This window comes from Scyliorhinus canicula, chromosome 2 (genome assembly GCF_902713615.1).
Source record: "Scyliorhinus canicula chromosome 2, sScyCan1.1, whole genome shotgun sequence".
Classification (NCBI taxonomy): Eukaryota; Metazoa; Chordata; class Chondrichthyes; order Carcharhiniformes; family Scyliorhinidae; genus Scyliorhinus; species Scyliorhinus canicula.
The window spans coordinates 90,881,798-90,900,052 of record NC_052147.1 but is presented as its reverse complement, the minus strand read 5'-3'; the positions used below and the strand labels follow the sequence as shown (position 1 = coordinate 90,900,052).

The 18,255-nt window shown below is 51.0% G+C and overlaps 1 protein-coding gene across 1 annotated transcript in view; it reads right to left on the bottom strand.

Moving 5' to 3' along the window:
- sptbn5 (spectrin, beta, non-erythrocytic 5) overlaps positions 1-18,255 on the bottom strand; it is a 332,093-nt gene that overhangs the window by 164,474 nt on the left and 149,364 nt on the right. The window contains exons 33-35 of the mRNA XM_038790252.1: positions 16,007-16,186; positions 12,642-12,845; positions 10,556-10,705 (exon numbers count right to left, since the gene is read on the bottom strand). Coding sequence (XP_038646180.1) covers positions 10,556-10,705; positions 12,642-12,845; positions 16,007-16,186 — 534 coding nt within the window. The remainder of the gene's footprint in view (positions 1-10,555; positions 10,706-12,641; positions 12,846-16,006; positions 16,187-18,255) is intronic.

Genomic DNA, 18,255 nt, shown 5'->3' with positions numbered 1-18,255 from the left:
TGGGCCTGTTGGGGAGGTTTGGAGGGTTCTCGGGATACAAACTGAATGTAGGGAAAAGCGAGGTATTCCCGGTGAATGAGCTGGCACAGCGGCTTAATTTAGGGGGGATGCCATTTACGGTAGCGAGGGATAGGTTTAGGTACCTGGGGATTCAGGTAGCGAGGGAATGGACGGGGCTCCATAAGTGGAACTTAACGAAGCTGGTGGAGGAGGCCAGGGAGGATCTTAAGAGGTGGGATACACTGCACTTAATCCTGGCAGGGAGGGTCCAAGTGGAGAAAATGAATATTCTGCCGAGCTTCTTGTTTATCTTTCAGACTCTCCCGATCTTTATACCAAAGGCCTTTTCTCGGAAAGTGGACACAATAATTTCTGACTTTGTATGGGCAGGGAAGGTGCCGAGGGTGGGGAGGACCCTGCTACAGAGGCAGAGACAGCAGGGGGTGTTGGCGTTGCCAAACTTGCTTCATTATTATTGGGCGGTGAATGTGGACAAGGTGCGGCGGTGGTGGGAAGGAGAAGGGGTCGAGTGGGTTAGGATGGAGGAGGAATCTTGTAAGTGGTCTAGTTTGAGGGCTATGGTGACGGCAGCATTGCCAATGGCTCCGAGTAGGTATTCAGGGAGCCCAGTGGTGCAGTCCATGGTGAAGATATGGAATCAGCTGAGGAGGCATTTTAGGGTGGAAGGGATGTCGGTGCTAACGCCGCTGTGAGAGAATCATGGGTTTGAGCCGGCGGGGGGGATGGATAGTGTAGACAGGAGGTGGAGGGAAGTGGGGCTGGTCAAGGTGAGGGATTTGTATTTGGAGGAAGGGTTCGCCAGTCTGGAGGAGCTAAGGGAGAGGGTAGAGCTGCCGAGGGGGAGTGAGTTCAGGTGTCTACAGGTTAGGGACTTTGCACAAAAGGCCTGGAAGGGGTTCCCTAGATTGCAGGGATACATCCTGCTGGAGTGACTGCTGCTTCCGGATGTGGAAGGGGAGGGAAGAATCGGGGATATATATAAGTGGATGGGGTAGAGGCAGATGAGCGGGTGGAAGATCAAGGAGAAATGGGAAGCGGAGTTGGGAGATCAATTGGGGAGTATGGAGTGAGGCACTGTGAAGGGTAAACGGGACCTCCTCTTATGCAAGGATGAGCCTGATACAGTTTAAGGTGGTGCACAGAATCCATTTGACTCGGGCAAGAATGAGTGGGTTCTTTCAGGGGGTAGCAGATGAGTGTGAGAGGTGTAGGCGGGGGCAAATTACGTGCACATGTTTTGGGGTTGCAAAAAATTGGGAAGATTCTGGGCGGGAGTGTTCGCGGTCTTAGCGAGGATAGTGGCAAAATTTTAGATTTCAGAGAAGTCGGAGCTCATGGAGAGGAGGAAGGCCGATGAAATGAAATGAAATAAAAATCACTTATTGTCACAAGTAGGCTTCAAATGAAGTTAATGCGAAAAGCCCCTAGTCGCCACATTCCGGCGCCTGTTCGGGGAGGCTGGTATGGGAATTGAACCGTGTTGCTGGCCTGCCTTGGTCTGCTTTACAAGCCAGCTATTTAGCCCAGTGTGCTAAACAAGCCCCTGGCTTTCGCCTCTCTGACTGCACGGCGACAAATTTTGCTGGAGTGGCGGTCAACATCGCCCCCGGGGGTAGCAGCATGGTTGGGTGACCTGTACGACTTCCTGCGGTTAGAGAAGATAAAGTATGAGTTTAGGGGCTCAGCAGAGGAGTTCTAGAAAAGGTGGGGGATGTTTGTGGCCATCTTTGAGGAGCTGTTCGTCGCAGCGGGGGGGGAGCAACTGTTTCAGACAGTGGCATCCACTTCAAAGGCAATGATTTCCAGTGTTTTGTGAGAGCAAATGGCATACGGCACACAACGATAGCCTCCATCACCCAGTGCCGAAGAGTCTAGCTGAGCGGGCCGTTCAAACTTTCAAGGACGCCATGAAAAAGCAGTCAGATAACCCACTTTGCCAGAGGTTGGCTAATTTTCTGATGTACTTTTCAACCCTTCGTTCAACCATGGTGTCACAGCAACTGAGCTGCTAATGGGCTGTCGGTGGAGAACATGACTGGATCTAGTATTTCCAAATGTGGCGGGGAGGGTGGAGGCATGTCAGGCTCTCGGAAGAGTCAGCGGTCAGAGCAGAGAGGTGAAAGGTCATTCCGGTTGGGAGACCTGGTTTTGGTCCGGAATTTCACAGTAGGTTCGCCTTGGTTAGAAGGACGTGTTGTGGCCCAGTCAGGCCCGGTGTCCTATGTGGTCGAGCTTAACTAGAAGACCGTCAAGGAGCATATTCACCACTTGAGGAGTCAAGGGCTGGTGATCCCCAAAGTGGAGTCGGCGAGTCCAGCGAGCATCGTGAATACTCCTGTAACACAGTCCAGCCAAGGGGAGCCAGGAGCTCCTGTTCAACCAGCTGCATCTGTCGAGGCCGGTGAGGCTAGTTTGCCCATCCTTGAAATGGTCCTGCCTGAGGTGGCATCAACTGTGGGCCACTCAATTGCCCAAAAGCCACGGAGGTCCGTGAGGCCAGGAGGCCTCCGGAACGATATACTTTTTTACGGGACGCTCTTTCCTCAGTTGCTCCTGTTAACAATTGTAACTTTTGGACATAGTTTTTGGGATACTGTATGAAGGGACGGGGATGGGAGACAGGGAAAGGGACAGGGGGACGGGACGGGGGTTGGTAGTGTGGCTCCTTTAAGGGGGCAAACTAGATTGATCACGTGGCCGGCTCGGGCCACACACTTGGGACTGAGTGAACCACGCGTGAACCATGGCCAATGGGAGTTTGTGCAGAGCTCTGGGAACAGGACCCCAGGCAGTGTAGTCCAGGGAGCTGAAGAGTAAAGACCTGGGGCAGGATCCTCCCACCAACCCCGTTTTCCAGTCCGGCGCATCCCCGCCGGCAGCAGGATTCTCCGTCCCCGCAGCCGGCCAATAGGGTTTCCCATTGTGGCCATGCCCACACCGTCGGGAAACCCATGGGCGAGGGTGTGCTGCCGGCAAAGCAGAGGAGCCCGCCGACGGAGAATTCTGCCGACGTTGTATCGTGTTCCATTCCTGTTATCTAAATGCCCTTGTCTTTCATCAATAAACCTCTTTTGTTAAGTATGGACGCCTTAAGTGAGGTCTTGAGCCAGCACAATATTTAAATGAACAATCGGCCTCCTGGTACTCATCCCCCCTCCCACTCCTCAATCCTGCTTCCTGGGAGTGGGCTGGTATCCCATCACCCTCCCCGATCCTCAATCCTGCTTCCTGGGAGTGAGCTGGTATCCCATCATCCTCCCCGATCCTCAATCCTGCTTCCTGGGAGTGGGCTGGTATCCCATCACCCTCCCCGATCCTCAATCCTGCTTCCTGGGAGTGAGCTGGTATCCCATCATCCTCCCCGATCCTCAATCCTGCTTCCTGGGAGTGGGCTGGTATCCCATCACCCTCCCCGATCCTCAATCCTGCTTCCTGGGAGTGGGCTGGTATCCCATCATCCTCCCCAATCCTCAATCCTGCTTCCTGGGAGTGGGCTGGTATCCCATCATCCTCCCCGATCCTCAATCCTGCTTCCTGGGAGTGGGCTGGTATCCCATCATCCTCCCCGATCCTCAATCCTGCTTCCTGGGAGTGGGCTGGTATCTGATCATCCTCCTCGATCCTCAATCCTGCTTCCTGGGAGTGGGCTGGTATCCCATCATCCTCCCCGATCCTCAATCCTGCTTCCTGGGAATGGGCTGGTATCTGATCATCCTCCTCGATCCTCAATCCTGCTTCCTGGGATGGGCTGGTATCCCATCATCCTCCCCGATCCTCAATCCTGCTTCCTGGGAGTGGGCTGGTATCCCATCATCTTCCCCGATCCTCAATCCTGCTTCCTGGGAGTGGGCTGGTATCCATCAACCTTCCCAATCCTCAATCCTGCTTCCTGGGAGTGGGCTGGTATCCCATTATCCTCCCCGATCCTCAATCCTGCTTCCTGGGATGGGCTGGTATCCCATCATCCTCCCCGATCCTCAATCCTGCTTCCTGGGAGTGGGCTGGTATCCCATCCTCCCGATCCTCAATCCTGCTTCCTGGGAGTGGGCTGGTATCCCATCATCCTCCCCGATCCTCAATCCTGCTTCCTGGGAGTGGGCTGGAATCCCATCCTCCCGATCCTCAATCCTGCTTCCTGGGAGTGGGCTGGTATCCCATCATCCTCCCCGATCCTCAATCCTGCCTCCTGGGAAGGGCTGGTATCCCATCATCCTCCCCGATCCTCAATCCTGCTTCCTGGGAGTGGGCTGGTATCCCATCATCCTCCCCGATCCTCAATCCTGCTTCCTGGGAGTGGGCTGGTATCCCATCCTCCCAATCCTCAATCCTGCTTCCTGGGAGTGGGCTGGTATCCATCAACCTTCCCGATCCTCAATCCTGCTTCCTGGGAGTGGGCAGGTATCCCATCAACCTTCCCGATCCTCAATCCTGCCTCCTGGGAGTGGGCTGGTATCCCATCATCCTTCCCGATCCTCAATCCTGCCTCCTGGGAGTGGGCTGGAATCCCATCATCTTCCCCGACCCTCAATCCTGCTTCCTGGGAGTGGGCAGGTATCCCATCATCCTCCCGATCCTCAATCCTGCTTCCTGGGAGTGGGCTGGTATCCCATCATCCTCCCCGATCCTCAATCCTGCTTCCTGGGAGTGGGCTGGTATCCCATTATCCTCCCCGATCCTCAATCCTGCTTCCTGGGATGGGCTGGTATCCATCATCTTCCACGATCCTCAATCCTGCCTCCTGGGAGTGGGCTGGTATCCCATCATCCTCCCCGATCCTCAATCCTGCTTCCTGGGAGTGGGCTGGTATCCCATCATCCTCCCGATCCTCTATCCTGCTTCCTGGGAAGGGCTGGTATCCCATCATCCTCCCCGATCCTCAATCCTGCTTCCTGGGAGTGGGCTGGTATCCCATCATCCTCCCGATCCCCAATCCTGCTTCCTGGGAGTGGGCTGGTATCTGATCATCCTCCCCGATCCTCAATCCTGCTTCCTGGGAATGGGCTAGTATCTGATCATCCTCCCCGATCCTCAATCCTGCTTCCTGGGAGTGGGCTGGTATCCCATCATCCTCCCCGATCCTCAATCCTGCTTCGTGGGATGGGCTGGTATCCCATCATCCTCCCCGATCCCCAATCCTGCTTCCTGGGAGTGGGCTGGTATCCCATCATCCTCCCGATCCTCAATCCTGCTTCCTGGGAGTGGGCTGGTATCCCATCATCCTCCAGATCCTCAATCCTGCTTCCTGGGAGTGGGCTTGTATCCCATCATCCTCCAGATCCTCAATCCTGCTTCCTGGGAGTGAGCTTGTATCTGATCATCCTTCCCACTCCTTCAGTCTGTTAATTCTGGGAGTAGAGAACTTGAGATTGGGATGGTTTTAGATTTTCAGACCTGACCCCAACAACCTTCATTTCTGGGGGTTAAATGTTAATCCCCCCGCACTTTGTGTTTGTGACTGCATGGTTTGCACTGTCCTCCACAGCAAATGAAGAGCTGAAGTTGGATTTGTGACTTATGAGATTCCTAGTATCCTCTCTGGATTTAATTGCTAAAAAGGCTGTATGTAGGAAATTTCGCTCATGATTGTTTAAGGAATAGCCCCACCTCCTGTTTCTGCCCTCTAACCATACCCACGTCCTGTATCTGCCCTCTAACCATACCCACGTCCTGTATCTGCCCTCTAACCATACCCACGTCCTGTATCTGCCCTCTAACCATACCCACGTCCTGTATCTGCCTTCTAACAATATCCACGTCCTGTTTCTGCGCTCTAACCATACCCACGTCCTGTATCTGCCCTCTAACCATACCCACGTCCTGTATCTGCCCTCTAACCATACCCACGTCCTGTATCTGCCCTCTAACCATACCCACGTCCTGTATCTGCCCTCTAACCATACCCACGTCCTGTATCTGCCCTCTAACCATACCCACGTCCTGTATCTGCCCTCTAACCATACCCACGTCCTGTATCTGCCCTCTAACCATACCCACGTCCTGTATCTGCCCTCTAACCATACCCACCTCCTGTTTTTGTGCTCTAACCATATGCACGTCCTGTTTCTGCCCTGTAACCATACCCACGTCCTGTTTCTGCCCTCTAACCATACCCATAGAACATAGAACATAGAACATAGAACACTACAGCGCAGTACGGGCCCTTCGGCCCTCGATGTTGCGCCGACCTGTGAAACCATCTGAAGCCTATCTGACCTACACTATTCCATTTTCATCCATATGTCTATCCAGTGACCACTTAAATGCCCTTAAAGTTGGCGAGTCTACTACTGTTGCAGGCAGGGCGTTCCACACCCCTACTACTCTCTGAGTAAAGAAACTGCCTCTGACATCTGTCCTATATCTCTCACCCCTCAATTTAAAGCTATGTCCCCTCGTGTTGGTCATCACCATCCGAGGAAAAAGACTCTCACTGTCCACCCTATCTAACCCTCTGACTATCTTATATGTCTCTATTAAGTCACCTCTCAGCCTTCTCCTCTCTAACGAAAACAACCTCAATTCCCTGAGCCTTTCCTCGTAAGACCTTCCCTCCATACCAGGCAACATCCTAGTAAATCTCCTCTGAACCCTTTCCAAAGCTTCCACATCCTTCCTATAATGTGGTGACCAGAACTGCACGCAGTACTCCAGGTGTGGCCGCACCAGAGTTATGTACAGCTGCAGCATGACCCTGTGGTTCCGAAACTCAATCCCCCTGCTTATAAAGGCTAGCACACCATATGCCTTCTTAACAGCCCTATTAACCTGGGTGGCAACTTTCAAGGATTTATGTACCTGGATGCCGAGATCTCTCTGTTCATCTACACTACCAAGAATCTTGCCATTAGCCCAGTACTCTGCATTCCTGTTACTCCTTCCAAAGTGAACCACCTCACACTTTTCCGCATTAAACTCCATCTGCCACCTCTCAGCCCAGCTCTGCAGCTTATCTATGTCCCTCTGTATCCTATAACATCCTTCAGCACTATCCACAACTCCACCGACCTTCGTGTCATCTGCAAATTTACTAACCCATCCTTCTACACCCTCTTCCAGGTCATTTATAAAAATGACAAACAGCAGTGGCCCCAAAACAGATCCTTGCGGTACACCACTAGTAACTGAACTCCAGGATGAACATTTGCCATCAACCACCACCCTCTGTCTTCTTTCAGCTAGCCAATTACTGATCCAAACCGCTAAATCACCTTCAATTCCATACTTCCTTATTTTCTGCAATAGCCTACCGTGGGGAACCTTCTCAAACGCCTTACTGAAATCCATATACACCACATCAACAGCTTTACCCTGATCCACCTGTTTGGTCACCTTCTCAAAAAACTCAATAAGGTTTGTGAGACATGACCTACCCTTCACAAAACCGTGTTGAGTATCGCTAATCAACTTGTTCTTTTCAAGATGATTATAAACCCTATCTCTTATAACCTTTTCCAACATTTTACCCACAACCGAAGTAAGGCTCACAGGTCTATAATTACCAGGGTTGTCTCTACTCCCCTTCTTGAACAAGGGGACAACATTTGCTATCCTCCAGTCTTCCGGCACTATTCCTGTCGACAAAGACGACATAAATATCAAGGACAAAGGCTCTGCAATCTCCTCCCTGGCTTCCCAGAGAATCCTAGGATAAATCCCATCTGGCCCAGGGGACTTATCTATTTTGACATTTTCTAAAATTGCTAACACCTCCTCCTTTTGAACCTCAATTCCATCTAGCCTGGTCGACTGAACCTGAGTGTTCTCCTCGACAACATTGTCTTTCTCCAGTGTAAACACTGACGAAAAATATCCATTTAATGCTTCCCCTATCTCCTCTGATTCCACACACAACTTTCCACTACTATCCTTGATTGGCCCTAATCTTACTCGAGTCATTCTTTTGTTCCTGATATACCTATAGAAAGCCTTAGGGTTTTCCTTGATCCTATCCGCCAACGACTTTTCGTGTCCTCTCCTCGCTCTTCTTAACTCTCCCTTTAGGTCCTTCCTGGCTAACTTGTAACTCTCAAGTGCCCTAACTGAGCCTTCATGTCTCATCCTAACATAAGCCTTCTTCTTCCTCTTGACAAGTGCTTCAACTTCCTTAGTAAACCACGGCTCCCTTGCTCGACAACTTCCTCCCTGCCTGACAGGTACATACTTATCAAGGACACGCAGTAGCTGTTCCTTGAAAAAGCTCCACATTTCGATTGTACCCATCCCCTGCAGTTTCCTTCCCCATCCTATACCTCCTAAATCTTGCCGAATAGCATCATAATTGCCTTTCCCCCAGCTATAATTCTTGCCTTGCGGTATATACCTATCCCTGCCCATTGCTAAAGTAAACATAACCGAGTTGTGATCACTATCACCAAAGTGCTCACCTACATCTAAATCTAACACCTGGCCGGGTTCATTACCCAGTACCAAATCCAATGTGGCCTCGCCCCTTGTTGGTCTGTCTACATACTGTGTCAGAAAACCCTCCTGCACACACTGCACAAAAACTGACCCATCTATAGTACTCGAACTATAGTATTTCCAGTCAATATTTGGAAAGTTAAAGTCCCCCATAACAACTACCCTGTTACTCTCGCTCCTGTCAAGAATCATCTTTGCAATCCTTTCCTCGACATCTCTGGGACTATTCGGAGGTCTATAGACAACTCACAACAGGGTGACCTCTCCTCTACTGTTCCTAACCTCGGCCCATACTGCCTCAGTAGACGAGTCCTCAAGCGTCCTTTCTACCGCCGTAATACTTTCCTTGATTAACAATGCCACACCCCCCCCTCTTTTACCATCTTCTCTGTTCTTACAGAAACATCTAAATCCTGGAACCTGCAACAACCATTCCTGTCCCTGCTCTACCCATGTCTCCGAAATCGCCACAACATCGAGATCCCAGGTACCAACCCATGCTGCAAGCTCACCCACCTTATTCCGGATGCTCCTGGCGTTGAAGTAGACACACTTCAAACCAGCGTCCTGCTTGCCGGTGCCCTCTTTCGAACTTTTAACCCTATCCCTGACCTCACTACTCTCAACATCCTGTACACTGGGACTACAATTTAGGTTCCCATCCCCCTGCTGAATTAGTTTAAACCTGTCCTGTATCTGCCCTCTAACCATATCCACGTCCTGTTTCTGCCCTCTAACCATACCCACGTCCTGTATCTGCCCTCTAACCATACCCACGTCCTGTATCTGCCCTCTAACCATATCCACGTCCTGTATCTGCCCTCTAACCATATCCACGTCCTGTATCTGCCCTCTAACCATACCCACGTCCTGTATCTGCCCTCTAACCATACCCACGTCCTGTATCTGCCCTCTAACCATACCCACATCCTGTATCTGCCCTCTAACCATACCCACATCCTGTATCTGCCCTCTAACCATACCCACGTCCTGTATCTGCCCTCTAACCATACCCACGTCCTGTATCTGCCCTCTAACCATACCCACGTCCTGTATCTGCCCTCTAACCATACCCAGATCCTGTTTCTGCCCTCTAACCATACCCACGTCCTGTTTCTGCCCTCTAACCATATCCACGTCCTGTATCTGCCCTCTAACCATATCCACGTCCTGTTTCTGCGCTCTAACCATATCCACGTCCTGTTTCTGCGCTCTAACCATACCCACGTCCTGTTTCTGCCCTCTAACCATACCCACCTCCTGTTTCTGCGCTCTAACCATACCCACGTCCTGTTTCTGCCCTCTAACCATACCCACGTCCTGTATCTGCCCTCTAACCATACCCACGTCCTGTTTCTGCCCTCTAACCATACCCATGTCCTGTATCTGCCCTCTAACCATATCCCACGTCCTGTTTCTGCCCTCTAACCATACCCACGTCCTGTTTCTGCGCTCTAACCATATCCACGTTCTGTTTCTGCCCTCTAGCTGATGCACTATCGATTACAACGAGATAAGAGTAGAATGTAATCGAGGCTTTATTACACAGAGATGTGTGGTCTCCTACAGCAGCTGACGAAATGTCTGCTGTATGGGGAGCACACATATTTATACTCTGCCTACTGGGCGGAGCCAGCAGGCAGGGATCTACCTCCGTCCCTGTAGTACAGGGGCCTTACCGTAAAACCCATATATATATATATATATATATACACACACATCAGTGGTTACTACCACACTAACCATATCCACGTCCTGTTTCTGCGCTCTAACCATATCCACGTCCTGTTTCTGCGCTCTAACCATACCCATGTCCTGTATCTGCCCTCTAACCATATCCACGTCCTGTTTCTGCGCTCTAACCATATCCACGTCCTGTTTCTGCGCTCTAACCATATCCACGTCTTGTTTCTGCCCTCTAACCATATCCACGTCTTGTTTCTGCCCTCTAACCATATCCACGTCCTGTTTCTGCCCTCTAACCATATCCACGTCCTGTTTCTGCCCTCTAACCATATCCACGTCCTGTTATCTGCCCTCTAACCATATCCACGTCCTGTTTCTGCCCTCTAACCATATCCACGTCCTGTATCTGCCCTCTGACCATACCCACCTCCTGAGAGTTCATGATCTTTTCCATTTGGCTGATGTCTCTGGAGAAAAGCTGCTGCAATAACATCCTCTCCAACCAGTTCTTCTTCAACTCCCAGTGATGGTACAAGTTCGACCTCTCATCCTGTAGCGCACGGACCTTATCTCTGATCTAGAGACAAGGACAAATTGGTTCAGACCTGTGGATATGCAGCTAGAAAGGGGGAAGGAAGGATGAGAGAGGGACAGGGGATGAGAGGGGCAGAAGGATGAGAGGGAGTGGATATGAGAAAGAGAGGAGGATCAGAGATAGAGGGAAGATGAGAGAGAAGGTCGAGAAGCAGGGATGGGAGAGGCAAGGATGAGAGAAGGGGAATGAGAGGGAGGGAAATCAGAGAGGAGGGGATGACTAGGGAGGATGAGATGGGAGGAGGAGGAGGATGATTAGAGGGAGAGGGGAATGGGGATGGGTGAGAGGGAGATTGATGAGCAAGGATCGAAGAGAGGGTTGATGAATGAAATGGTTGGCAGGGCGAGGGGGGCTTGAAAGGCGAGGGGGGCTTGAAGGGCGAGGGGGGCTTGAAGGGCGAGGGGGGCTTGAAGGGCGAGGGGGGCTTGAAGGGCGAGGGGGGCTTGAAGGGCGAGGGGGGCTTGAAGGGCGAGGGGGGCTTGAAGGGCGAGGGGGGCTTGAAGGGCGAGGGGGGCTTGAAGGGCAAGAGGGGCTTGAAGGGCGAGGGGAGGTGAGAGAGAGAGGGAGGGTGAGAGAGAGAGGGAGGGTGAGAGAGAGAGGGAGGGTGAGAGAGAGAGGGAGGGTGAGAGAGAGAGAGGGAGGGTGAGAGAGAGAGGGAGGGTGAGAGAGAGAGGGAGGGTGAGAGAGAGAGGGAGGGTGAGAGAGAGAGGGAGGGTGAGAGAGAGAGAGGGAGGGGTGAGAGAGAGAGGGAGGGTGAGAGAGAGAGGGAGGGTGAGAGAGAGAGGGAGGACGAGAGAGAGAGGGAGGGTGAGAGAGAGAGGGAGGGTGAGAGAGAGAGGGAGGGTGAGAGAGAGAGGGAGGGTGAGAGAGAGAGGGAGGGTGAGAGAGAGAGGGAGGGTGAGAAGAGAGGGAGGGTGAGAGAGAGAGGGAGGGTGAGAGAGAGAGGGAGGGTGAGAGAGAGAGGGAGGGTGAGAGAGAGAGGGAGGGTGAGAGAGAGAGGGAGGGTGAGAGAGAGAGGGAGGGTGAGAGAGAGAGGGAGGGTGAGAGAGGGAGGGTGAGAGAGAGAGGGAGGGTGAGAGAGAGAGGGAGGGTGAGAGAGAGGGAGGGTGAGAGAGGGAGGGTGAGAGAGAGAGAGGGAGGGTGAGAGAGAGAGGGAGGGTGAGAAAGAGAGGGAGGGTGTGAGAGAGAGAGGGAGGGTGAGAGAATGAGGGAGGGTGAGAAAGAGAGGGAGGGTGAGAGAGAGAGGGAGGGTGAGAGAGAGAGGGAGGGTGAGAGAGAGAGGGAGGGTGAGAGAGAGAGGGAGGGTGAGAGAAAGAGGGAGGGTGAGAGAGGGAGGGAGGGTGAGAGAGAGAGGGAGGGTGAGAGAGAGAGGGAGGGTGAGAGAGAGAGGGAGGGTGAGAGAGAGAGGGAGGGTGAGAGAGAGAGGGAGGGTGAGAGAGAGAGGGAGGGTGAGAGAGAGAGGGAGGGTGAGAGAGAGAGGGAGGGTGAGAGAGAGAGGGAGGGTGAGAGAGGGAGGGAGGGTGAGAGAGAGAGGGAGGGTGAGAGAGAGAGGGAGGGTGAGAGAGAGAGGGAGGGTGAGAGGGTGAGAAGGGGGAATCCGACAGAGGGAATTGAGAGAGGAGGGAATGAGAGAAGAAGAATGGGAGACAGGGAGATAAGAGCAGAGGGGGAATGAGAGAAGGAAGGAGGGTAAGAGTCCAGGAAATGAGACTGGGATGGGGATGAGCAAAGGGCATCAGTGATTTGGGAGGGGACAAGATTGGGATTCAGAAAGAAACAAGAAAAACAATGAGAGTGGTCGCAAGGACAAAAGATGAAGAGGAGAGAGGAGCAAACAAAATGGTGGGAGAGGCAGAAGGATAAAAGGCGATGAACAGAAGGAAGGGGGGGAGAAGAGGTGAGTATAGATAGTTCTCACATCTTTGGAGGTGGAGGACTCCTCCTGCAGGATCTCATGGCCCAGGGTGACCACTTGATTGAAAGTCTTCTCCCTGGCATCGATTTCAGCCCGAAGCTGCTGGTGTTGGGTTTGGTTTAACTTAGTCATGGAACTATCACGTGTTGTTTCCTCCACTTTCATCTCCCTCATCAGTTCAGCCGACCAGGAGAAGTAATCCCGCACCTTGGAGATGCAAAGTTCAAAATGTATACGTCAGGCTTCAAACAGATTGATGCGTGAAAATCTGGCGCCTGTTTTACTGAGCAAACCTTCTCCACACCAAACCCCCAAGTGGACTTTGAGATTGTTATGTCGTGCACTATTGTGTTTACTATATATACAAAATACTTTACAGCAAAACAGGACAGAATGATCAAACAGAACATTCAGCAATTGCTCCTGCCTGCACACATCTCTCAGCTGAACCAATGTGGTATTGTGCATAGGACTCTTCCAGAATTTAGGCTCCATGAGCACTAGTTATTGTGGAATGTGAAGAAACATGAAGGATCACACTGAAGAAGGTCTCAGTTATCAACCTGGGATTTAAAGAACTGAGGGACGGTCATGTCCTGTGTATAACCTGATTTAAGAAATTGCACAGCACAGCAAGATGCTGTTCGGCCCATCGCATTTGTGCTTGCACTTTGAAAGAGCCAACAGATTAGCACCACTCCGCCCGGCTCTGCAATTTCCTCTCCCACAGGTATCTATCCAATTGCCTTTGGAAAGTTACTATGGAATATGCCTCCACCACTATTTCAATGTATTCCATATCATAACTGCCTCCATTCAAAACAAAATCTCATCTCCCCTCTGGTTCTTTAGCTAACTATCTTGAACTTGTCTTGTTTGGTTACTTACCCTCCTGCCAGTGAAAACAGCTTCTCCTTATTTACTGTATCAAAACCCTCACCATTCTGGACACTTTTATTAAATCTCCCTGTTCTAAGGAGAACAATCCCCGCTTCTCCAATTTCTCTGCTAATTAACCATTATTTTTAAGGATGAGCTATGAATATTTTGCTTTATCGCACAGAACACAAACCATCAACAAGTTAGGAACAGGGTTGTTGCAATTCTGAAAAGCTGATTTCTGTGTTGAAATACTTTTTCTTTTTGCAATGTGGGTGGTGCTGGCGAGACTATCTATTCTCATCCTGACTTGCCCGTCAGAAAGTGGTGGTCGTGGGCCTTCTTTTCGAACCACTGCAGTCCGCGTCGTAGAAGTACTCCCACAACACTGTGAGGTCAAGAATACCGGCAATAAAGAATGATTTTTGGGATGGAGAATGCACCACTAAATGGTGACTGACAGCTAACTGCCAAGAACTGTTTGAAACTGAGGGAGCGGCGGAGGCTACAGGCGGGGTTTGGGTTGCTGACTACAGATAAAGCAGTGGAACAGTTGAGGAAGGCAAGGGGGGCGATTTAGGAGTACGGGGAAAAGGCAAGCAGAATGTTGGCGCACCGGCTCAGGAAAAGGGAGGCGGCTAGGGAGATAGGTAAAGTAAAGAGTAGAGACAGTAATACTGTCCTGGACACAGCAGGGGTGAACAAAGTGTTTAAGGACTTTTATAGTAAATTATATGAGTTGGAACCCCTGGCTGGGGTGGAGGGGATGAGGCAGTTTTTGGATCAGTTGAGGTTTCCGAGAGTAGATGAGGATCTGGTGGAAGGGCTGGGAGCCCCAACTGAGATTGAGGAAATAATTAAGGGGCTGGAGGGCATGCTGTCTGGCAAGGCCCCGGGGCCTGACGGCTATCTGGTGGAATTCTATAAGATGTTTTCAGAGATATTGAACCCATTGCTGGTGAGGACATTTAATGAAGCAAGAGAGAAGGCAGTCCTCCCCCCAACATTGTCGCAGGCCTCGATTTCATTGATCCTGAAATGGGAGAAGGATCCAGAGCAATGCGGCTCACATAGGCCGATTTCTCTACTGAATGTGGACGCCAAGCTGCTGGCTAAGATACTGGCCACAAGGATAGAGGGCTGTGTGGCGGGGGTGATAGGGGAAGGCCAGATGGGATTTGTTAAGGCAACTCAAGGCCAATGTTCGAAGGCTTCTCAATGTTATTATGATGCCCTCAGAAGGAGGGGAGGCGGAGGTGGTGATAGCGATGAATGCAGAGAAGGCTTTTGATCGGGTGGAGTGGAATTATCTGCGGGAGGAAGTGGAAAGGTTTGGGTTTGGTGAGGGCTTTAGTGACTGGGTGCGGTTGCTCTATCAGGCACCAGTAGCGAGCGTGCGTACGCACCGGCTGAGGTTGGGGTTTTTTAAAACTACACCGAGGGATGAGGCAAGGGTGCCCCCTCTCCCCGTTACTGTTTGCTCTGTCGATAGAGCCATTGGCCATGGCTTTAAGGGCCTCTAGGAACTGGAAAGGGCTGGTTCGGGGGGTGGAGCACCGGGTCTCGCTCTACGCAGATGACCTGCTCTTGTATATTTTGGACACGCTGGAGGGGATGGGGGAAGTAATGTGAATCCTGGGGGAATTTGGCAATTTTTGTTGGGGTATAAACTGAACATGGGGAAAAGCGAGATGTTTGCAATCCAGGCACGAGGACAGGACGAGAGACTGGGAGAGCTGCCACTTAGAATGGTAGGGAAGAGCTTTTGATATCTGGGAATCCAGGTGGCCCGGGAATGGGAGACACTGCACAAGTTAAACCTATCCCGGCTGGTAGAACAAATGAAAGGGGACTTTAAGGGATGGGACATGCTCCCGCTATCACTGGCGGGGAGGATACTGACCATGAAAATGATGGTCCTCCCCAGATTTCTGTTTATCTTTCAGTGCCTCCCCATCTTCATCCCAAAGGCCTTTTTCAAGCGGGTGAATAAGATTATTTCGGGCTTTGTGTAGGCGGGTAAAACCCCACGAATGGAAAAAGTGTTGCTGGAGCGCAGTCGGGGGGAGGGTGAGTTGGCACTGCCAACTTCTGCAACTACTACTGGGAATCATGTAAAGACACAAGTTTGGGGGCACTGGTAATGGCACCTCCGCCGTTCTCGCCGGCCCGATACTCCACAAGTCCGGTGGTAGTGGCGGTATTCTGAAGTAGAAAGGAGGGTTCTCACTGGTGCATTGAACAATATTTATCCTGCAACCCAATATCACTTATCATCTGGTCATGATCAAGTTTCTTTTTGCGGAGCTTGCTGCACGCAATTGTTTGCTGTATTTCCCACATTAAATCAGTGAATGCTCTTCAAAAAAGTAATTAATTGGCTATTGAGGTTTTGAAAGGCACTAAATAAATGCAAATTCCTTTTTTTGCTATTTTATGCTGCTAAGCTTTTCAACTCCAAAGAAAACCTATTACTTCTCTGTACTCACCAGAGCCAGGAACCGTTGGATTTTACAGGCCTGTTCCAGGTCTTCCTTCCGCTGATCCACTTTACCCCTCAGGCTCTCCCAGTTTTCCACAACCGCCTGCTGCTTGATCTGCAGGGCCGCACTCTGCTGTGTGGTGCATTGGTGCAGGACCTCATCAGCTGCATCCACCAACTCCTGCAGCTGGGATTAGAGGGACACCAACTGTCACTAGGTGACGGATGCTTTCTCTGAGTCCCACATGGTTATATACAGTTCCTCTGACACCAGCTGACTTGTGATGCCCTTACCTGCTTTCCATTTCTGAACCTGGATGGGACTGCCAGCTAGCTGTTCAAGGGTTAGTGGCCTTGCACAATGGGTCAAGGAAAACTGCAACTCACTCCCTCAGCAGGCTGCTGAGGTGGGGGATGAACATAGAACATAGAACAGTACAGCACAGAAAAGGCCCTTCGGCCCTCGATGTTGTGCCGATCTTCATCCAAAACCAAGATCAAGCTATCCCACTCCCTGTCATTGTGGTGTGCTCCATGTACCTATCCAATAACCGCTTGAAAGTTCCTAAAGTGTCCGACATTGGGAGCTTTAAAGATAAGGGTATGGATGAGTATGGAATAAATTAAGCAAACTAAAAGAAGAATCAGGCAGTGGCTAGCAAGTCGGGAGATACTAACAGACAGGGGGAAACACTAGAGAGAGGGAGAGAGAGAGGGAAAGTTAATTGCATAGGAATACTATGAGGGGAGACAGTATATTGTAGAAAACACTAATGCAGAGAGAGAAGAGACTGTATAGTGCCCAAGAATACCTTTGCAGAAAGAGGGATGACAATATATTGTATAGGAATATGACTGCAGAGAGAGGAAGAGACAAGTTGTTGTACAAGAATGCTATTACAGAGATTGGACACAGTATATTGTGCAGGAACACTGCAGAGCGAGGGGAGACAGTATATTGTACAGGAACGCTGTGGAGTGAGGGGAAACAGTATATTGTGCAGGAACACTGCAGAGTGAGGGGAAACAGTATATTGTGCAGGAACACTGCAGAGTGAGGGGAAACAGTATATTGTGCAGGAACACTGCGGAGCGAGGGGAGACACAGTATATTGTGCAGGAACACTGCAGACTGAGGGGAGACAGTATATTGTGCAGGAACACTGCAGAGTGAGGGGAAACAGTATATTGTGCAGGAACACTGCAGAGTGAGGGGAGACACAGTATATTGTGCAGGAACACTGCAGACTGAGGGGAGACAGTATATTGTGCAGGAACACTGCAGACTGAGGGGAGACAGTACATTGTGCAGGAACACTGCAGAGCGAGAGGAGACAGTATATTGTGCAGGAACACTGCAGAGCGAGAGGAGACAGTATATTGTGCAGGAACACTGCAGAGTGAGGGGAGACACAGTATATTGTGCAGGAACACTGCAGAGCGAGGGGAGACAGTATATTGTGCAGGAACACTGCAGAGCGAGGGGAGACAGTATATTGTACAGGAACGCTGTGGAGTGAGGGGAAACAGTATATTGTGCAGGAACACTGCAGAGTGAGGGGAAACAGTATATTGTGCAGGAACACTGCGGAGCGAGGGGAGACAGTATATTGTGCAGGAACACTGCAGAGCGAGGGGAGACAGTATATTGTACAGGAACACTGTGGAGTGAGGGGAGAGACAGCATATTGTGCAGGAACACTGCAGTCTGAGGGGAGACAGTATATTGTGCAGGAAAACTGTACAGCGAGCGGAGACAGTATATTGTGCAGGAACACTGCACAGCGAGAGGAGACAGTATATTGTGCAGGAACACTGCAGAGCGAGGGGAGACAGTATATTGTGCAGGAACACTGCAGAGCGAGGGGAGACAGTATATTGTGCAGGAACACTGTAGACTGAGGGGAGACAGTATATTGTGCAGGAACACTGCAGAGCGAGGGGAGACAGTATATTGTGCAGGAACACTGCAGAGCGAGGGGAGACAGTATATTGTGCAGCAACACTGCAGAGCGAGAGGAGACAGTATATTGTGCAGGAACACTGTAGAGTGAGGGGAGACAGTATATTGTGCAGGAACACTGCAGAGTGAGGGGAGACGCAGTATATTGTGCAGGAACACTGCAGAGCGAGGGGAGACAGTATATTGTGCAGGAACACAGTAGAGCGAGCGGAGACACGGTATATTGTGCAGCAACACTGCAGAGTGAGGGGAGACAGTATATTGTGCAGGAACACTGCAGAGTGAGGTGAGAC